Below are 17,000 nucleotides of genomic sequence, written 5' to 3' on the forward strand. Positions count from 1 at the left end.
AGAAGTGGGACAGTAACCATGACAGTAAGGTGAAAGCTTAATGGAATCTTTGGATGTCTGGTTCACACTAAAAGTGAAAAAGCAGCAAATGAATCCTTCAGTTCCCTCCAGACCATTTGGAACAGACACTTGCCCTCTCTGATTGTCTGTCCCCATGGCAGTGGCAGTCTTGAAAACAGAAGTGACTGTATTTGAGCCATAATTTGTGCAATGTTTTCTCTTATTACAAGGAAAAAGGGGCAATTCAGAGGCAATGTAAACACAAATCTGCATGATGGGCATATTTTCAACTGTGCCCCTCTTACTATTAAAGGGGCACTAACTCCAGTATAAACATATACCGTAATAAAGTACAAATTTAAAACTTTTCTAGAAAAAATATTCATTATCCTTCAAAGCCAAATCATAAATAACATTACTATCTTTTCAGGCTTGCTTAGAGCATATGAAAGACCCAACTCCTGAGGACAGATTTTGTATCAACCAACAAAACACAGTTAGTTCCTCTCTAGGCATAAGAATTGCCTTGCTGTTAGGAAGACAGCCAAGAGCTCAGAATCCTAGCAGGCAACAGAGGATAAAAAAATATTTTACCCTATAAATTAGCATAAAGTTTATTATTACTATTGAAGGATTATAAAAATGTGTTCTGATATAAAAATTTCATTACAGCACATCCTGTTGTGCTAAGAGAGGAACTTCTTTTTCTCCTAAAAAAAACCCAAACCAAACCCAACAAATACAGAAGTATAGTGGAAAATTATTTTCAACAACATTACTTCTAAGGAGATTAAGAATTTAGACTTCTGAAGTAAATAGGGAAAAAAACCCACATAATAAATGTATTTGTATTATATAAAATACAAAAAAGGACAAGACACAAATTTGGCATGTCTATGTGCAACATACCTCCGCAGTAAGCAGATACTTATATCTGTTTGTACCCTTCTCACAATGTAAAAAATGCAAAAGTAACCCAGATTTCCTACCGAAAGAAAAAAAATCTGAATGGTATTCAAAACTACTAAAACCTTTTATGACTCACTTAGTCTTTATTATATTTGCAGTTACAAAAACAGCCTGACAGAATGGAAAGAGAAAGCAGTAAATCTGTAACAGTAATTGAGTAATATATAACTGGTTGAATAAACAGGAAAAGAAAACAAAGAGCAGCTTGATCTGAAAGGGGGAGCTTAACCTTTGATACACTAATAAATCTAACAAATACTTAAAGCTCAAGCAAACGCATGTCACCTCCACTAGGAACAAACCCTCAAATCTTTTTCAAGAACTGCTAAAAGGTTGTTCATACAGATTCTTTTTTTTCCATGACTAGTAAGAAAAGTTCAATTAGGTGCTCTCAAACAGAACAAAACCTGAGTCTGTCCTTCTGGCCATTATCTCCCGGTCATGAAAGCAGGTATAACACCACTGCCTTTTCAAAGCCTGCAGATGAAACACCTAGCTCTGCTCATGGCTTTTTCAGCTGCTACTCTGAACATCAATAGACATAAGAATTGCCAATTTATCTGAGCTTTGCTAGTGCTGCTGCTTTTCTCTCCTGTTCAAAATCGTGTTTTAGAAGTAACACTGGAGGCTGGCACTGGATGGATTTAGAGGCTGGGAAAGGTAAGGCAAAGAAAAGCAGAACAACTCAGTATCACAGCAGACAGAAAAGAGGCTAATATGGACCCTTCCCTTTTTCCTCACATACACACATGCCTCAAGTATAGATACATGGGTGTGTAATTGATAAAATAATGCAGAACAGCAGCAAAGAAGTTCTGCAGTAACAGGGAAGACAAACTTTACTCCCTGTCCTTTAGCTGCTATAGAATGTTGTGTTCAACTACAACATTCCATTTCCCAGCTGAAAATTCAGATACAGAAAGAATAATTGAGAAAGCAAGCGATACAACTTTGGAAAGCACTGTAGCTACTTTTCATTTTTCCTGTAGGTCTTTGGAACAGAACAACCTTCTCCCTTCTAAAAAGTTCTTTATCTATCAGATGCCTTCTCCTACCACTTATGTCCTTTATCTACCAAGAGCATGGTAATGCTTCAAAATGTTTTCTGCATTTGTATAACCAAGTAACAGGAGGGTTTAGAAACTGAAGAACAGAGATGACATGAAGCATTGGAAAGGAATGGGGAGCAGGAAAAGTCTCCTATCCTGAGTAAGAAGCTTAAAAATATGTATATTCCCTGGCAGGCTTTGTTTGCTGCTCCTTCAGCTATCAGCAGGTGACTCAGAGGGGAGTTGGAGGCGGGGCTTGCTCGTTAGCAGGAGAGTGAGAAGGCTTTAAAAACATCTCTAGGGAGCGCGGCGAACAGGAGCGGGCAAACAGGGGCGTGGCACGTCAGTGAGGGCGTGGCACGGCAGTTCGCACAGGCAGGGCGAACAGGCAGGGCGAACAGGCAGGGCAGAAACCTAGGTATTTCTGCAGCTTTTTTTTTTTTTTTTTTCCTCCTCTGTTCATTTGTTTCTTTGTCTCTTTCTACCTTTCCCCACAGCTTAAGGCAGTCATGCCTCCCAGAAAAATGAAAGCTGTTGCTCCTGTTACCAGTAGAGGGGTGTCAATACAGACAGAACCCTCTAAAAAGGATGCAGCCACTCAGGCCTCTGGCTGCAAAGACTGTCTGAGCCTGGACCTACTACCAGAGGACAGTATGAGAAGTGCCTGCATACGATGTGAGCAGGTGAACGATTTGCTGGGTCTGGTGGCAGAGCTAAAGGAAGAGGTCGATAGGCTCAGAAACATAAGGGAGAGTGAAAGGGAAATTGACTGGTGGAGTCACACCCTTTCCACTCCTAAGGAAGCCCAGCAGGAGGTGGTGAAGCCCAGCCCCTCCTGCCATCAGGCAGACGGAACAAACCATAGGGTTGGGGATGAATGGGAACAGGTGCCTGGTCGTAGAGGCAAAAACACCCCCTCTCGACCCCTTTCACCTGCTGGGGTGCCCTTAAAAAACAGGTATATGGCCCTGGACTCGGGCAGTCTGTTGGAGGACAGTCAGGAGGAGGATCTATCTACAAGATCTTCTGGTTACCCCCAGCCTACCGGACGGGTTACGACTACAGGTAAGACAAAAAAGAGAAGGGTTGTTGTAATCGGTGACTCCCTTCTGAGGGGAACTGAGGGCCCTATATGTCGGCCAGACCCATCCCACAGGGAAGTTTGCTGCCTTTCTGAGGCCAGGGTGAGGGATATTACCAAAAGACTTCCTAAACTTATCCAACCCTCAGACTATTACCCACTGTTGGTTGTCCAGGTTGGAAGTGATGACATTAATAAAAGGAGTACCAGAGTAATTAAAAAAGATTTCAAGGCACTGACCCGATCTCTTCAGGGGACAGGAGCACAGGTAGTAATTGCCTCAGTTCCTGTGCTAGCTGGGATGAATGAGGAGAGGTTTAGGAAAGCCCAGCTTACCAATAGGTGGCTTAGGGGATGGTGCTATCGTCAAAATTTTGGGTTTTTTGATCATGGCGCAAACTCTGTGTTGCCCAGTCTCATCAAAGCAGATGGGCTTCATTTATCTAGGAAGGGCAAAAGAACTGTAGCCCATAAGTTGGCAGGGTTAGTTAGGAGGGCTTTAAACTAGGTTTGAAGGGGGAAGGGACGGCAACTGGGCTCTCCAGAGATAGGCCTAAGGGCATAGAGCCCGAGTTGAGAATGAAATCAATGGCCCAGCTGAAGTGCATGTACACCAATGCACGCAGTATGGGAAACAAACAAGAGGAGCTGGAAGCCATAGTGCAGCAGGAAAACTATGACATAGTTGCTGTCACAGAAACGTGGTGGGATGAATCACATGACTGGAGTGCTGCTATGGGGGGCTACAAGCTCTTCAGAAAAGACAGGCAGGGAAGGAGAGGTGGAGGGGTGGCTTGAGTCTCTTGACTCTGTTGAAGTTGAGGTCAGCAGTGACAAGGTTGAGTGCCTGTGGGCCAGAATCAGGGGCAAGGCCAACAAGGCTGACACCCTTGTGGGTGTCTGTTACAGACTGCCCAACCAGGATGATGAAGGGGATGAATTATTCTACAAGCAGCTGGCAGATGTCTCAAAATCTCCAGCCCTTGTTCTTGTGGGTGACTTTAACCTGCCAGATATCTGCTGGGAGCTTCATACTGCAGAGAAGAGGCAGTCAAGGAGGTTCCTGGAGTGTATAGAGGATAATTTCCTTCATCAACTGGTAAATGAGCCTACCAGGGGCAAGGCCCTGCTAGACCTACTGTTTACAAACAGAGAGGGGCTGGTAGATGATGTAGTGGTTGGAGGCCGCTTGGGGCATAGTGACCATGAAATAATAGAATTTTCAGTCCTCAGGGATGTAAGGAGAGCCACCATTAAAACCTCTACCTTGGACTCTCGGAGAGCAGATTTTGGCCTATTCAAAGAACTGATTCAGAGCATACCCTGGGAAACAACCCTTAAAGGTAAGGGGGTCCAGGAGGGATGGACATGTTTTAAGAGGGAGATTTTGAATGCACAGCAATAGGCTGTCCCAGTGTGCTGAAAGGCCAGCCGGAGGGGAAGACGGCCAGCTTGGTTAAATAGGGAGATTCTGCAAGAAATCAGGGATAAAAAGAAAGTTTACAGACTATGGAAAAAAGGGCTGGCTACTTACAAAGAATTTACAGATAGAGCTAGGTCATGCAGGAAAAAAATTAGGGAAAGAAAAGTGGAATTTGAAGTAAATTTGGCTATTTCAGTTAGGGATAACAAAAAGTCCTTTTATAAATACATTAATAACAAAAGGAGGGGCAAGGAAAACCTCCATTCTCTGTTGGACTTGGAGGGAAATATAGTTAAGGAAGATGAGGAGAAGGCTGAGGTACTTAACACCTACTTTGCCTCAGTTTTCACCAGTAAGACAGGTGGCCCTCAAGACAACTGGCCTCTGGAGCTGGTGGACAGGGAGAGGGAGCTGAATACCCCTCCTGTATTCCAGGAGGAAATAGTTACTGACTTACTGAGCCAGCTGGATCCTAACAAGTCTATGGGACCAGATGGGATCCATCCCAGGGTGATGAAGGAGCTGGCAGAAGAGCTTGCCAAACCGCTCTCCATCATCTTCCAACAGTCCTGGCTCTCTGGGGAGGTCCCAGATGATTGGAGGTTGGCGAATGTCACCCCAATCTACAAAAAGGGCTGCAAGCAGGACCCTGGCAACTACAGGCCTGTCAGCCTGACCTCCGTGCCTGGCAGGGTTATGGAGCAGTTCATCCTGAGTGCAAACACACAGCACCTTCGGGGTGGACAAGGGATTAGACCCAGCCAGCATGGGTTTAGGAGGGGCAGGTCATGTCTGACCAACCTGATCTCTTTCTATGATCAGGTGACCCTCCTGGTGGATGAGGGGAAGGCTGTGGATGTGGTCTATCTGGACTTCAGCAAGGCCTTTGACACTGTCTCCCATAATATACTCCTGAAAAAGCTGGTAGCCCATGGCCTGGACAAGTGTACCCTCTCCTGGATTAAGAGCTGGCTGGAGGGTCGGGCCCAGAGAGTGCTGGTGAACGGAGCTGCATCCAGCTGGCGGCCAGTCACCAGTGGTGTTCCCCAGGGGTCTGTATTGGGTCCAGTCCTGTTTAACATCTTTATTGATGATTTAGATGAGGGGATTGAGTCCATCATCAGCAAATTTGCTGATGACACCAAGTTGGGAGGGAGTGTCGACCTGCTGGAAGGCAGGAGGGCTCTGCAGAGGGATCTGGATAGACTTGAGAGATGGGCTGATTCCAATGGGATGAAGTTCAACAAGGCCAAGTGCCGGGTCCTGCACTTTGGCCACAACAACCCCCTGCAGCGCTACAGGCTGGGCACAGAGTGGCTGGAGAGCAGGCAGGCAGAAAGGGACCTTGGAGTACTAATTGACAGGAAGCTCAACATGAGTCAACAGTGTGCCCAGGTGGCCAAGAAGGACAATGGGATCCTGTCCTGTATCAAAAATAGCGTGACCAGCAGGACCAGGGAAGTGATCCTTCCCCTGTACTCTGCGCTGGTGAGGCCACACCTTGAGTACTGTGTTCAGTTCTGGGCCCCTCAGTTCAGAAAAGATATTGAGGTGCTGGAGCGGGTCCAGAGAAGAGCAACAAGGCTGGAGAAGGGACTGGAGCACAAGTCCTATGGGGAGAGGCTGAGGGAGCTGGGGTTGTTTAGCCTGGAGAAGAGGAGGCTCAGAGGTGACCTCATCACTGTCTATAACTACCTGAAGGGAAGTTATAGCCAGGTGGGGGCTGGTCTCTTCTCCCAGGCACTCAGCAATAGAACAAGGGGGCACGGGCTTAAGCTCTGCCAGGGGAAATTTAAGTTGGATATCAGAAAAAAATTTTTTACAGAGAGAGTAATCAGGCATTGGAATGGGCTGCCCGGAGAGGTGGTGGATTCACCATCCCTAGAGATTTTTAAACACAGATTGGACGTGGCGCTGGGTGCCATGATCTAGTAAATGAACTAGAGTTGGACCAAGGGTTGGACTCTATGATCTTGGAGGTCTTTTCCAACCCAATCGATTCTATGATTCTATGATTCTATATATATATATATGTAACTAGACACATAAAGATGATATGAGACACATGAAGAATCACCAGAGTTCCTACGCAAACATGTCAGCAAACAAGGCATCCTTGATCATTACAGGAAAGAAAAGTAAAGAAAAAAATAAGTTAAGTTTAGGCTAAGAAATTGTACTAAACCATGCATTTTCTCAACAAGATTGCAAGAGGAGCATCTTAGCAGTTAGTATCCTTAAAGGTAGGGTTTAATAGAGAAGTTTCTGCTAAAGTATGAAGAACGAAGCCAAAGCTCCCCAAAATAAAATACCAACCATCTTGGGCTAACATTGCCTGCAAAACTAACAAGAAATGCTTTAAGCACCTACCTGTTACCAGATTCTCCTGCTCATCTTTCGCAGCTTCCTCCACAACATTCATTCCCCTGCCTGCATCCTCCTCAGAATGCAAAGTGGAAAAACTTTTTACCTCCAGGAACAGGGTCACATTTACTTCCTTCTCAAATGCCAGGGCTGCTGTTGGAGCCCCCAGCCTCACTTCTTAAGGACTATGTGAGAGAAGATGGGTGGTACAAAACACAGCCAGCAGTTCCATCCCATCTCTCTTTACAGCATGAGCCTGACCAGTTTTCACAGCCACCTTTGCAGCTGCTGCCAGTAAAAGCTCCCTCCCTTTGCCCTACTTTAACTCCCTCATTGGTTGGCAATTCAGGGCCCCAAATGAATGCTCTTATTTCATCCCCAAACTCATCCCCATCTATGCACAAGAGCTGTCATTAGCCCCTTGCTCTGCTTTCATTTGCACAGTCAAAATCCCCTGGATCCATTTCTTATTGGATCCTTGCAACAGACAAGGAAGAAAGGTATTTCTTTGAAGAAAGCTGGCTCCCTACATGATGGTGGTAACATGACTCACTACTTCCATTAGAAAGCCTTTGCACTTTCTCTGTAAAGGGTGCAGGACTTCAGTATTCAAGTAGGAAAAAAATTCTTATTTATATAATAATTATTACACTTGCCAGCAGTCTGCTCTGGGGAATGTAAAGAAACTTTCCCATTCAGCTATGCTGATGAATAATTCGCTCTCACTACTGTACTTCACACCTGCATTTTTTCAACTAATACTACCAGTAGTGCCAGTAGAATACAGACTTTTACAAGAAGTTCAACTGAACACTATTTCTTAAATTCTTCCTTCGTTGCTGTAAGCAAAGTGCATCTTGGCATTTTGCAGCTATTTAGGTATTTAGTCCATTTAGGTACCAGAAAACTGTTTTAATGCTTTCCATGACAAACAAAAGTGATATACAATATTCAAGGACTCTACTTTATTAAACACTAATAGAATTTACTTTTACAAGTTATTACAAGCAACTAGTGGGTTTTTCCCCAAAAAAATTTTAGACCAAAATCAGAAGAAAGCAAATCAAAGAAATGAGAAAAGTCTTACAGTCTGCATGAAATAAAAGCAGTCATCACTTAAAATAATCTCAATAACCTAATTTGAGTTTCTAGGCACCAATAATCTACTTAAAATAAAACATGCAACAGCTTCTCTACCCAAAAATGTACCACTGAAATTTCAGCAGTCTGTCCACGTGGATAAATTTATAGATCTGTATACACCTTCATCTTTGAGCCAGAAGTTGGATTTTAAAAAGCTTTTGTACCCTTGACTAGAGTAATTAGATGCTTTGCCTGAAAAAGGACAACAGATGTGAATTCTTATTTCTTCCTACAGGCCTGTATTTAAGTTCAGGCAATTTATGTACTGCCCTACACATGAATTCTGCATTCCCTCAAAGAACAAGGGCTTACATGCTGCTGCAGGTATACAATTATTGGTAAATATTTTCCTCACAATCAGTGTTAGGACAAGTAAAATAACATAAATATTGTTTTGAAGCCATTCTGCTCATCTAAACAAGGAGAAGGAAGAATAATAGCTAAAATTGATCACAGTGTTTTTCTGCTTACCTCCAAGATAAAACAGGTTCCTCTCCATTAATACCAGGTGAGTTTCTTTCAACAGCACATGGAGGTAGAAGGGAGGGACTGTGTGCACACGGCAAGCTCCCTGTTCCCTTCTGCTCCCACTGACATCAGTAAGCCTACCTATTTATAATCCCACCACCTGACCAAACAGCCTACAGAGTACATCTAGAGATTTGTATAGCCTGTAATCCTGACATATCTTCTTCAGCCAATTCAAAAGAGAGTATTAAGTAGCTTTGTTATGTCTTCTGTGGCTTTATACCATAAAAAGAATCCAATCCTGTTTTCTGCACCCCTTTTATTTTTGCAAACAAGTTTAATGTGAATTTTTAGAATTAGGACTCATCCTTCCCTCCATGCTTTTTAGCTTGCCCCATTTCTCTGCCTGTAAGATACCCAACTAAACAGCTCAGGTGAGCACATTTTGGTGATTAGTGGAGTATTTATACAGCAGAGGCAAATAGCCATTTGCATCCAGTTAATTTGATCATCAGTACTACCTACAAAATCACTGAAGCTTAAGACCTTCACAATCAATTTCATAAACAAAAGTACAGTACTTACGCTATCAGGAAAACAAAGAAACAACTTAGCAGTTTTTAAAGTACAGTAAAGTACAGAAGCTTGACCTGGTTGTCAGTTAAAACTAGAAGCTGCTTAAAAGCAATTCTCAATTCAGTTACCTTCTGGAAAAGTCAAACCTAAGGTATACAGGCATGTGAGGGCTGCTTACAGCTGAGTCTGCCCAGGGAGTGGGAAGGAATGCAGTCAACAAACTCTTTGGCCAAGTGCTGTCATCAATGGCAACATCCTGCAGGTTTCTATCACTCTTGCTTCTAGATCTGTATCGGGCCACAGTGTGTTTCCAAGTGCCTTGAGTACCGCTTCAGTGAGAGGATAACATCTGCCTGAGTCCTGAGTGAGCAACATTACTGACGGTTCCTTATCTAACCTTTCTCACCTGAGAAGTCCTGCCACCAGCATTCATCCTCCATTATGCCAGACAAAACACAAATCTAAGTCACCTTTGCCTAAAGGTGTAAGGTTGAATGAAAGAAACAATCAGATCACCTGGCTGTGTTCCAAGTCGACTGCACTCTGCAACCAAACTTCAAGAGTTAACAATACAAAGAATAACATTTCTTGAAGTAATTTCACTTGCTGGATAATCTGGGGAGGGCATTAATGCAGATGCAGCCAGGCTTGCAGAACAAGACCACCAGCAGTAGAAGTTCCAATGCAGACAGGGACCAGTGTGGGCTAAAACACCAAGATATTGCCCATGGCTAGGATATCCTGCTCAGGACAAAACACTGAGAATTTCGCTTGGAGGCATTAATTACTATCTGGGTCTAAGGTCTGTAGCTAGAAATATATAATTAATATGCACAGTCATAAACTATCCAGTATTTTTTTAGTTCTGCTGTTATCTTGCAGTAGTAAATTTGACAAACTGCTTATCTAGTTAGCAATTTACTTTTTATGGCTTTCACAGATTAAGCAGTAAATTTATCACTGTTGAAAAACCATATGACTATCACTCCGGGAGTGACTAATGGAATTTAATACCACTGTCCACAATAAGTAAGGGCCCAGCATTTCAGGTAACCTGAAAGAAAGAAGAGGTTTTCCATTTCTGCAACTAAGTACCTGACTATTTCCCCTCCATCTCACAGAGGTCACTTTCACTTCTTCCCCCACCGATATCACTCAGCATAGAGTACTGGGGTTTGGTTTTTTTGATTGTGGCTTTTGATTGGTTGGGTTTGGTTGTTTTTTGGTGGGTTTTTTTTTTGATAGTTTGTTTTGTTGTTGCTAGTTAGTTGGTTTTTGAGTTCCTAGAACACTTGTGAAAGGTAAAATGTTACAAATTTTAAAAGATGAGGTGCAAGAAGAGATTACATAGGGTATGAGAAAAAAAACCCAAACCACCATGTAATGGAATGGAATTTAAAAGTTTTGTTTCAATTTGGATTAGAATTTTAAAAAGCTTCTCATTTTTTCTTAAAGCACCTACTTAAATTACTCATTATGGCATTGCTATGCAGCAAACACTTCCTAAAAATGAAACATCAACTGAACAGTATCACCATCAAAAGGCAATGCATAATAGTGTGATTTATTTTATTTCTTGTGTGTATACTTTAAAAAAGGTAAACAATCTATTTTTTCTCAATAGAATGATGCAAAATACAAAACACTTTCTAGAGATCATATTTTTGTACAGATGTTTCATGCTCTTTAATTCATAAAATTATTTCCAAGACCAAAAAGATATGAAGACTTGTATAAACTAGTGAGAAAAACAAAAGAAAATCTTCCCAATATTCATTTTACATCTTTAATACCTTCAGATTCACTTGTCTATGACTACGCAGAGCAAGTAGTACTTTTGCAGTGGGGAGAAAAAAGAGAGGGAAAAAAAAACCCTTCCCAATAAACCATAACTCCAAAAGCCCAACAGGCGATAAGAACTTGATGGATGTGTATCAATTATCTGCATATGGAAAAGCTTCTCAGAATTACCTGTTTTTAAAAATCCCCAAAAGAGACATATCTGTGAAGCTGAGAGCTCTTTGAACCTATTGTCTCTCTTGTTATAAACAAAAGCCTGATTTTTTAAAATATCTGATATTTCATCTAACCCTGAAATAGTAGTGATTATTTTTTAAAATATTATCCATGAGAAACTAAAGTCTGAAAGCAGCAAGAATAGCAGGAAACCTAGACTGCTAGGCTAAGAATAGGCATTCATCCAGATTAAACTCCTGCCTTATTAAATACTGTGTTTCTTCAGTTGCTTTGTACCTACTGAGATGACATCTCATCTGTGTTGGACCAATACAGTCAAGTCTCCAGGGAAAGGCAAATAGTTTTGTTATATCAAAAAGAATTGGAGAAGAGAGCATAGACTTGGAAGCAGACCAAGATCTTGTTTTTCTATGTAAGTCACACATCAACAAGGAAAGTTGATTTTAGATTGTATAATCACTCAACATTAGGTGGCATTTAATTATTTTACCATTAGTTAACATTTGGTTTCAGGATTTTATGCATCATCATGAGACAATTTTGTTGCATGTTCTCTTTTCACTTACTTGGAACAATTAAAACACAACAAATTGGTACATATGCAAAAGGTAAATCTAAGAACATAATGACATGGCCTCAGCTCGCTTTATATGAAAGTCATATCACACCTTTGACCATCCCTCTTGATCCTCTCTGAATCTTCTCTGTTTTACTGTATCTTTTCAGAGATGAAACTATAACCATGCACTGGGTTGTCATTTTAAGTTTATACATTGGCAAAATCATCTTTTTTCTTCTCTATTCCTTTCCTAATGCACACAGAAAACTGACTTGTATTGAGTCTATCCAAAGTGAATTCAATCTCATCCATTTATTTTTGTAAAATCCTTCTGCAAGTCTTCAGTCATGTCTCCTCTTACTACTATGAATAATACTTTTTTTACTGCCAGCAAAGTGCCACCTATTAAGCTGCTTTCCTCAATTATCAGCATGCTGTACTAAGAGTGCCAGCACTGATCCCTGTGGAACTCTGAGACAGAAAGTCCTCACCTTCATAGCAGACCATTTCCCACATCTCTGTTCTTATTTTGGGTCAAATTATTTAACCATGCAAGGTTTACCATCTTGTGCCATGTTTGTTTAGTTTCCCTAAAAGGGTTTGGGTTGGAGACCAGAAGAAGCCTTTTGAAAGATGAGCACGCCTGTGCCACCTGGCTTTTCCTCATACATTTGGTCGGCACAGCCCTTAGATTCTTTTTATATTTTTACAGCCTTAAGACATTTACACTGTAGATACACATTTTATTCCAACTGTGCTTGTTGCATCAGTCTGCAGAGAAACAGATTTTGTTCTTAAATTCAGCCATCAAATTCAAGTTTGTCTCGAATACTAAGGTAGTATTTAAGAGCTCTCACCAAAGCTGTCCTAGTTGCTGTGCAAATTCAGAACAAAACGAGTGCCTACTCAGAAAACATCTGGGGACCAAAGGACAAGCCCATATTTTGGGCTGCCTATGAACAGCATGAACACACTTTCACCTCTCTACCTCAATTACAATCTTTTATCCTCATTTTCACATTATCTATCTCTCTCTACCCAGTACAAAAGGTAATGTGCAAACATTAGCACAGTTTTTTACCTTCCTGAGTCATTGTTTCATCACACCTGCTAAGGATCTGCTTCACTATCTCAAAATTGTTTCAGTGTTTTCTTCTGTGCCCATTCTCTCCCCTATGTCCGAGAGCAATTTTTGTAACTTTTTACACGGGATCACCACCTTCTCTTCACCTACAGACATCTGACAATTAAGAATCTATAATATTTCTAGGTAAGTGCATGGTAGTACATTACAACTTCCCTCCTTTTTGAGGTCAAAGAGAACCACAAATCAAGGGACTTGGGAAAGTTTGTGTTGATTAAGCTCTGTAGAGGAACACAGGGGTTAAGGAGTGGCAAACCCCCCAGTGTTTGATAAGTAAAATGCTTCAATACCTGCTCACTAGGTCAGACATGAGGGACTACTAATACAAATTATCCAGAAGTTTTATTCACTCACAACCAAAAAAACCTGCAAACTGCAAGATAATCCTTAACTTCAGAGTTTTAGTGATTCAGACATACTTGAGAGTATGATTTTCAGTATGACACTGAAACTGGGAGGTCAATAATTGCCCAGAAATTATCATTTTGGGAAGTCACCATGTCTTTCCTGCCAAGTACGCAAGTTACAATACAGAAAGTGAACAAAATACATCATTTAAGGGGTAACACATTTCTACATGGCAATAGTACTGCCATGGGACTAGTGGTTGCCAGATAAAAGATAAGAAATAGGAAAAAAACAGGATTGTAAACTGCGGGATTTTTTCTAATATTTTTTGTGTCAACTTGATATAGCTAGGTAACAGATGGTATATTATATTTTTCATGCCTTGACACAATTTAAAAACAAGCTACAGATGGCTATAATGAAATCCTCATTAACATACTTATATTTTCACAGTTCAAGATAGCAATAATGAAACTTTCAGGTCTGGAATTTCCTGTTAGTTAATTAGTGGTTAGGTTAATAGCCTGAGGAAGTGCACAGCCCAAAAAGTTTCCTTATTGTTTAATCATATAATTACTATATTCGTATATCTGGGAAGGCTCTCAAGACAGATTTAATGTCACAGTAAAGCTACCTTTATAACCCTCCCTCTGTTTGAGAAACAACTGTATTATTTCATTTAGCAGAGCGTGTAGGCAGGAAAGCCATGAACAGGCCTAATTCATTTGCCTCTGGGAAGTCTCAACTTGTTTTTATTTTAGAGATACCAGCTTAGAGAATTCTTCCAATACACATTACACCAAACTCACTGTACAGAAAAGCTGGGATCAACAACTACTGATCTATTGCTACAACGCCAGTTTACAATCCTCTACAAAAACTTGAAATACAATATACACTTAAGAGCACATCAAGATATCACTAAATCTCAGATCTAGAAAAAGGAAAAAAAGAACCCCAGAATCACAACTCTTGTATTCAGGTTATTTCCATAAATTAAGCTGCTGCTATCATCACAACCTGGAATAATGCCAGCTGTAAGTTGCATTATTAAACACTATGATTAAAACAGTAGTGAAAGATGTGGAATTCAGTGCTAAAAACCCTCTGGATTTCAATAGCCACAAACTAGTTACCAGCTGATGACACAGTGCCTTCATTACTGTGCTACTTATGCTACAAGACTAAGGCTGCAGCCCAAGTGCCTTCCTGGGGTGCTGCCGCTGCCCCCACACACAGCCGATGCCCGCGCTCAGGGCCCTGGAACACGGAAACCGCTAATTTGGCACAACCAGGTACCAAAATATTAATGAAAGTGGTTGTTGAATTTTTTTCTTTTTAACTGCCATCACCAAAAAACTGCACTGAGAAAGAGTAACACCCTTGTCACGGGGCACAGACAATGGAAACATGTATGCATATGTACATATGTATGGCCAAACTTCGCGAATGAAAATTTGGGCAGGGCTGTCCCCACGTGGGTGTGCCCTTCCAGCCTGTGCAGTGGGTTTTTCAGGTGAGGCACAGCGTGCACAGAACTGGCCCCACCATTTAAGTCCTAAGGTCCATCTGCCATGGCCGAGTGAGCTTGGACGGTGACAGTGAAGTCCTCAGGACTGTCACAGCACCCGGTACTAACCTGGGCTGACCCTGCTGAGCATCCGAGATCTGACGGGATGGGATGACAGGGAGCCACTGAACTGCCAGGGGACGGTCCCCACTGAGACTCGAACTCACGACTTTGGGATTCGGAGTCCACAGTGCTCCCCATTACACCGTGGGACCTCCCCACAATGGAAACAACCACGGCGCTTTTTGAAGTGCTACAGGTTCAAGGAGGATACCCACTGCCAAACCATCCTGAAAGGAACATCATATGGAAAACTCAACTTGTGACTGAAGTTACAGAGTCAAAAAGAGACAGGATCCAACTATTTAACAGATGTAATGCTATAAATATATTTTAAACCCACCAAATTCACTTCTGACAGAGAACCACAGGGAAACAGAATTTGGATTCTCTGAGAATGTCATTATTATGATAACTATTCTGTAAGATTCTGGAGCACTTCCATTTCTTTAAAAAATAATTTATTTAGGCAACATTAAGGAGAATTGAAAGAGTGTTATTTTCCTTAACCAGAGGAAGCAGAAGCCATGCACAACAAAGACTTTCTGAAACACTAAATATCACTATGGGATTCAACAGTCATATGTATCAAAAAAAAACCCAAACCAAACCAAACCCCACCAAACCCCACCCCACTGTTTTTAGAGATCTGAGAATTACAGCTCAAAACAGCATTACTGTGCTTCCTTAATTCACTCTCAGAGGCCTAGAAAGTTAATCAGAAAATGACAGACAAAATAAAGCTCCCACATTGATTTTCTTCTAGAAAATCCCATGTTTTAATTTGGAAACTTTCAGATCCACTTTCACATACAAGTTGTCATAATCATATCCATTCCTTGACAGAACAGTCTGTACTTTGACATACCTTTTTCTGGCACTGTTGCTGTAAGAAATTTAACTGTAGGTCTAATAAGAAGTTAAACAAGTTTCTTTTTCTGCATATTTACATATAGTATAATGCTGCCTTTAAAAACCTGTACCTCTGGTCAAGTTCAGTAACACTTGCTCTTCTCCTTACAAAATAAAAAGTTAAAAATAATTGCAATATTTCAATGCTAAACAGTCTGTGAAGCAAGGACACCTTGTGTTTGCTTCATCCAGCACTCCCTCACCCCATTCTTCAGAACAGTGTATCTGGTGGTGTTCCCTTAATCTTCTGAGATAGTTCCTGTGCTTATTAGATGATAAAAAGAAAAAAGAATAAAAAGAAAGAAAAAGTGCAAACATTATACTACAATTATAAACTTTGTCATGCAAGTTTCAGATACTTCCTCAAAGTGAAGTAAACACGAGACTATGGAAAAATTATACAGTGAATTGCACTGGGCCAAGTACTAAAATTTGTAACTTGAAGTCCTCCCCTTTTAATGATAACATCAAATAATTCAGATGAGCTTGTTTTACAGAAGCTTAAACTGATTTACAGGAGGGCCTTCATTTCAGAGGGGCAAGAAGTTGTCTGGGGAGCAAAAGTCCATGGTTGCAGAGGTGGCATGTGGGAAGGAATATGCCTCAGGTTCTCTGCCACCTGTAAAACAGGAATGAGGAAGAAATACAGTGTTCTTTCTTACTTACTATGCACACACATAAGCTTCTTAATTCAGATAAGCACAAATCTTTGGAATTAGTACCATAGACAACTAAACTAGGAATGTATCACACCAGCTTCTGGAAGAGGCAGCTAGTCATGTTTGTGGATTCCCTCCAGCATTCTAAAGAAGAAAGCTCAAAGCAACAAAGCTGAAAAAATAAAAGAATATACCCCTTCCAAAACACAGACTTCATTCAAGATAGAGCAGAGATGGTATGGTACCATTTGCAAAACAGTTTAAAATATCTCAAAAAATGTTAAATGTAACAGGTCAGCAGGCTGAAAATGTTATTTGAGCCAATTTTGTTTTTTAAAGACTCATTTGGGTTTTCTCTGCATCAAACCCAAATTCTAGAGTAATATACACAAGGGCTCCAGTCCTACTCAGTCTCTATTACATGTCTTGTTTGCCCAGCACAGAATAAGCTCATCCAAGCCATGAGCAGCCAGTTTCTCCAGGAGAAGGCTGTGGGAAATGGTGTCAAAGGCTTTACTAGGGTCCAGGTAAAAAACATCCACTAGGCCTTGTCAAAACAGTACACTGGGTTGGTGAAGCCTTCCACAAATCCGCCCCAGGTTGTCCTGTCCATGCTGCATGATGGCACTCTGGCCAATCTGCTCCATAACCTTCCCCAATTGCACAGGTGCACAGCTCATCACACAGTGCTACACCAC

At 41.3% G+C, this 17,000-nt stretch overlaps 1 protein-coding gene across 1 annotated transcript in view; it reads right to left on the reverse strand.

The window, feature by feature from the left end:
• The window catches only part of COBLL1 (cordon-bleu WH2 repeat protein like 1), a 51,289-nt gene extending 42,663 nt beyond the window's left edge, over nucleotides 1–8,626 (reverse strand). Inside the window, 2 exon segments of the mRNA XM_071561777.1 lie at nucleotides 8,501–8,587; nucleotides 8,589–8,626. Of these exon segments, the coding sequence (XP_071417878.1) occupies nucleotides 8,501–8,587; nucleotides 8,589–8,626 (125 nt within the window).
• Between the last annotated feature and the right edge of the window lie 8,374 nt (nucleotides 8,627–17,000).

The sequence above is a fragment of the Pithys albifrons genome, chromosome 8 (assembly GCF_047495875.1).
Source record: "Pithys albifrons albifrons isolate INPA30051 chromosome 8, PitAlb_v1, whole genome shotgun sequence".
Taxonomy (NCBI): Eukaryota; Metazoa; Chordata; class Aves; order Passeriformes; family Thamnophilidae; genus Pithys; species Pithys albifrons.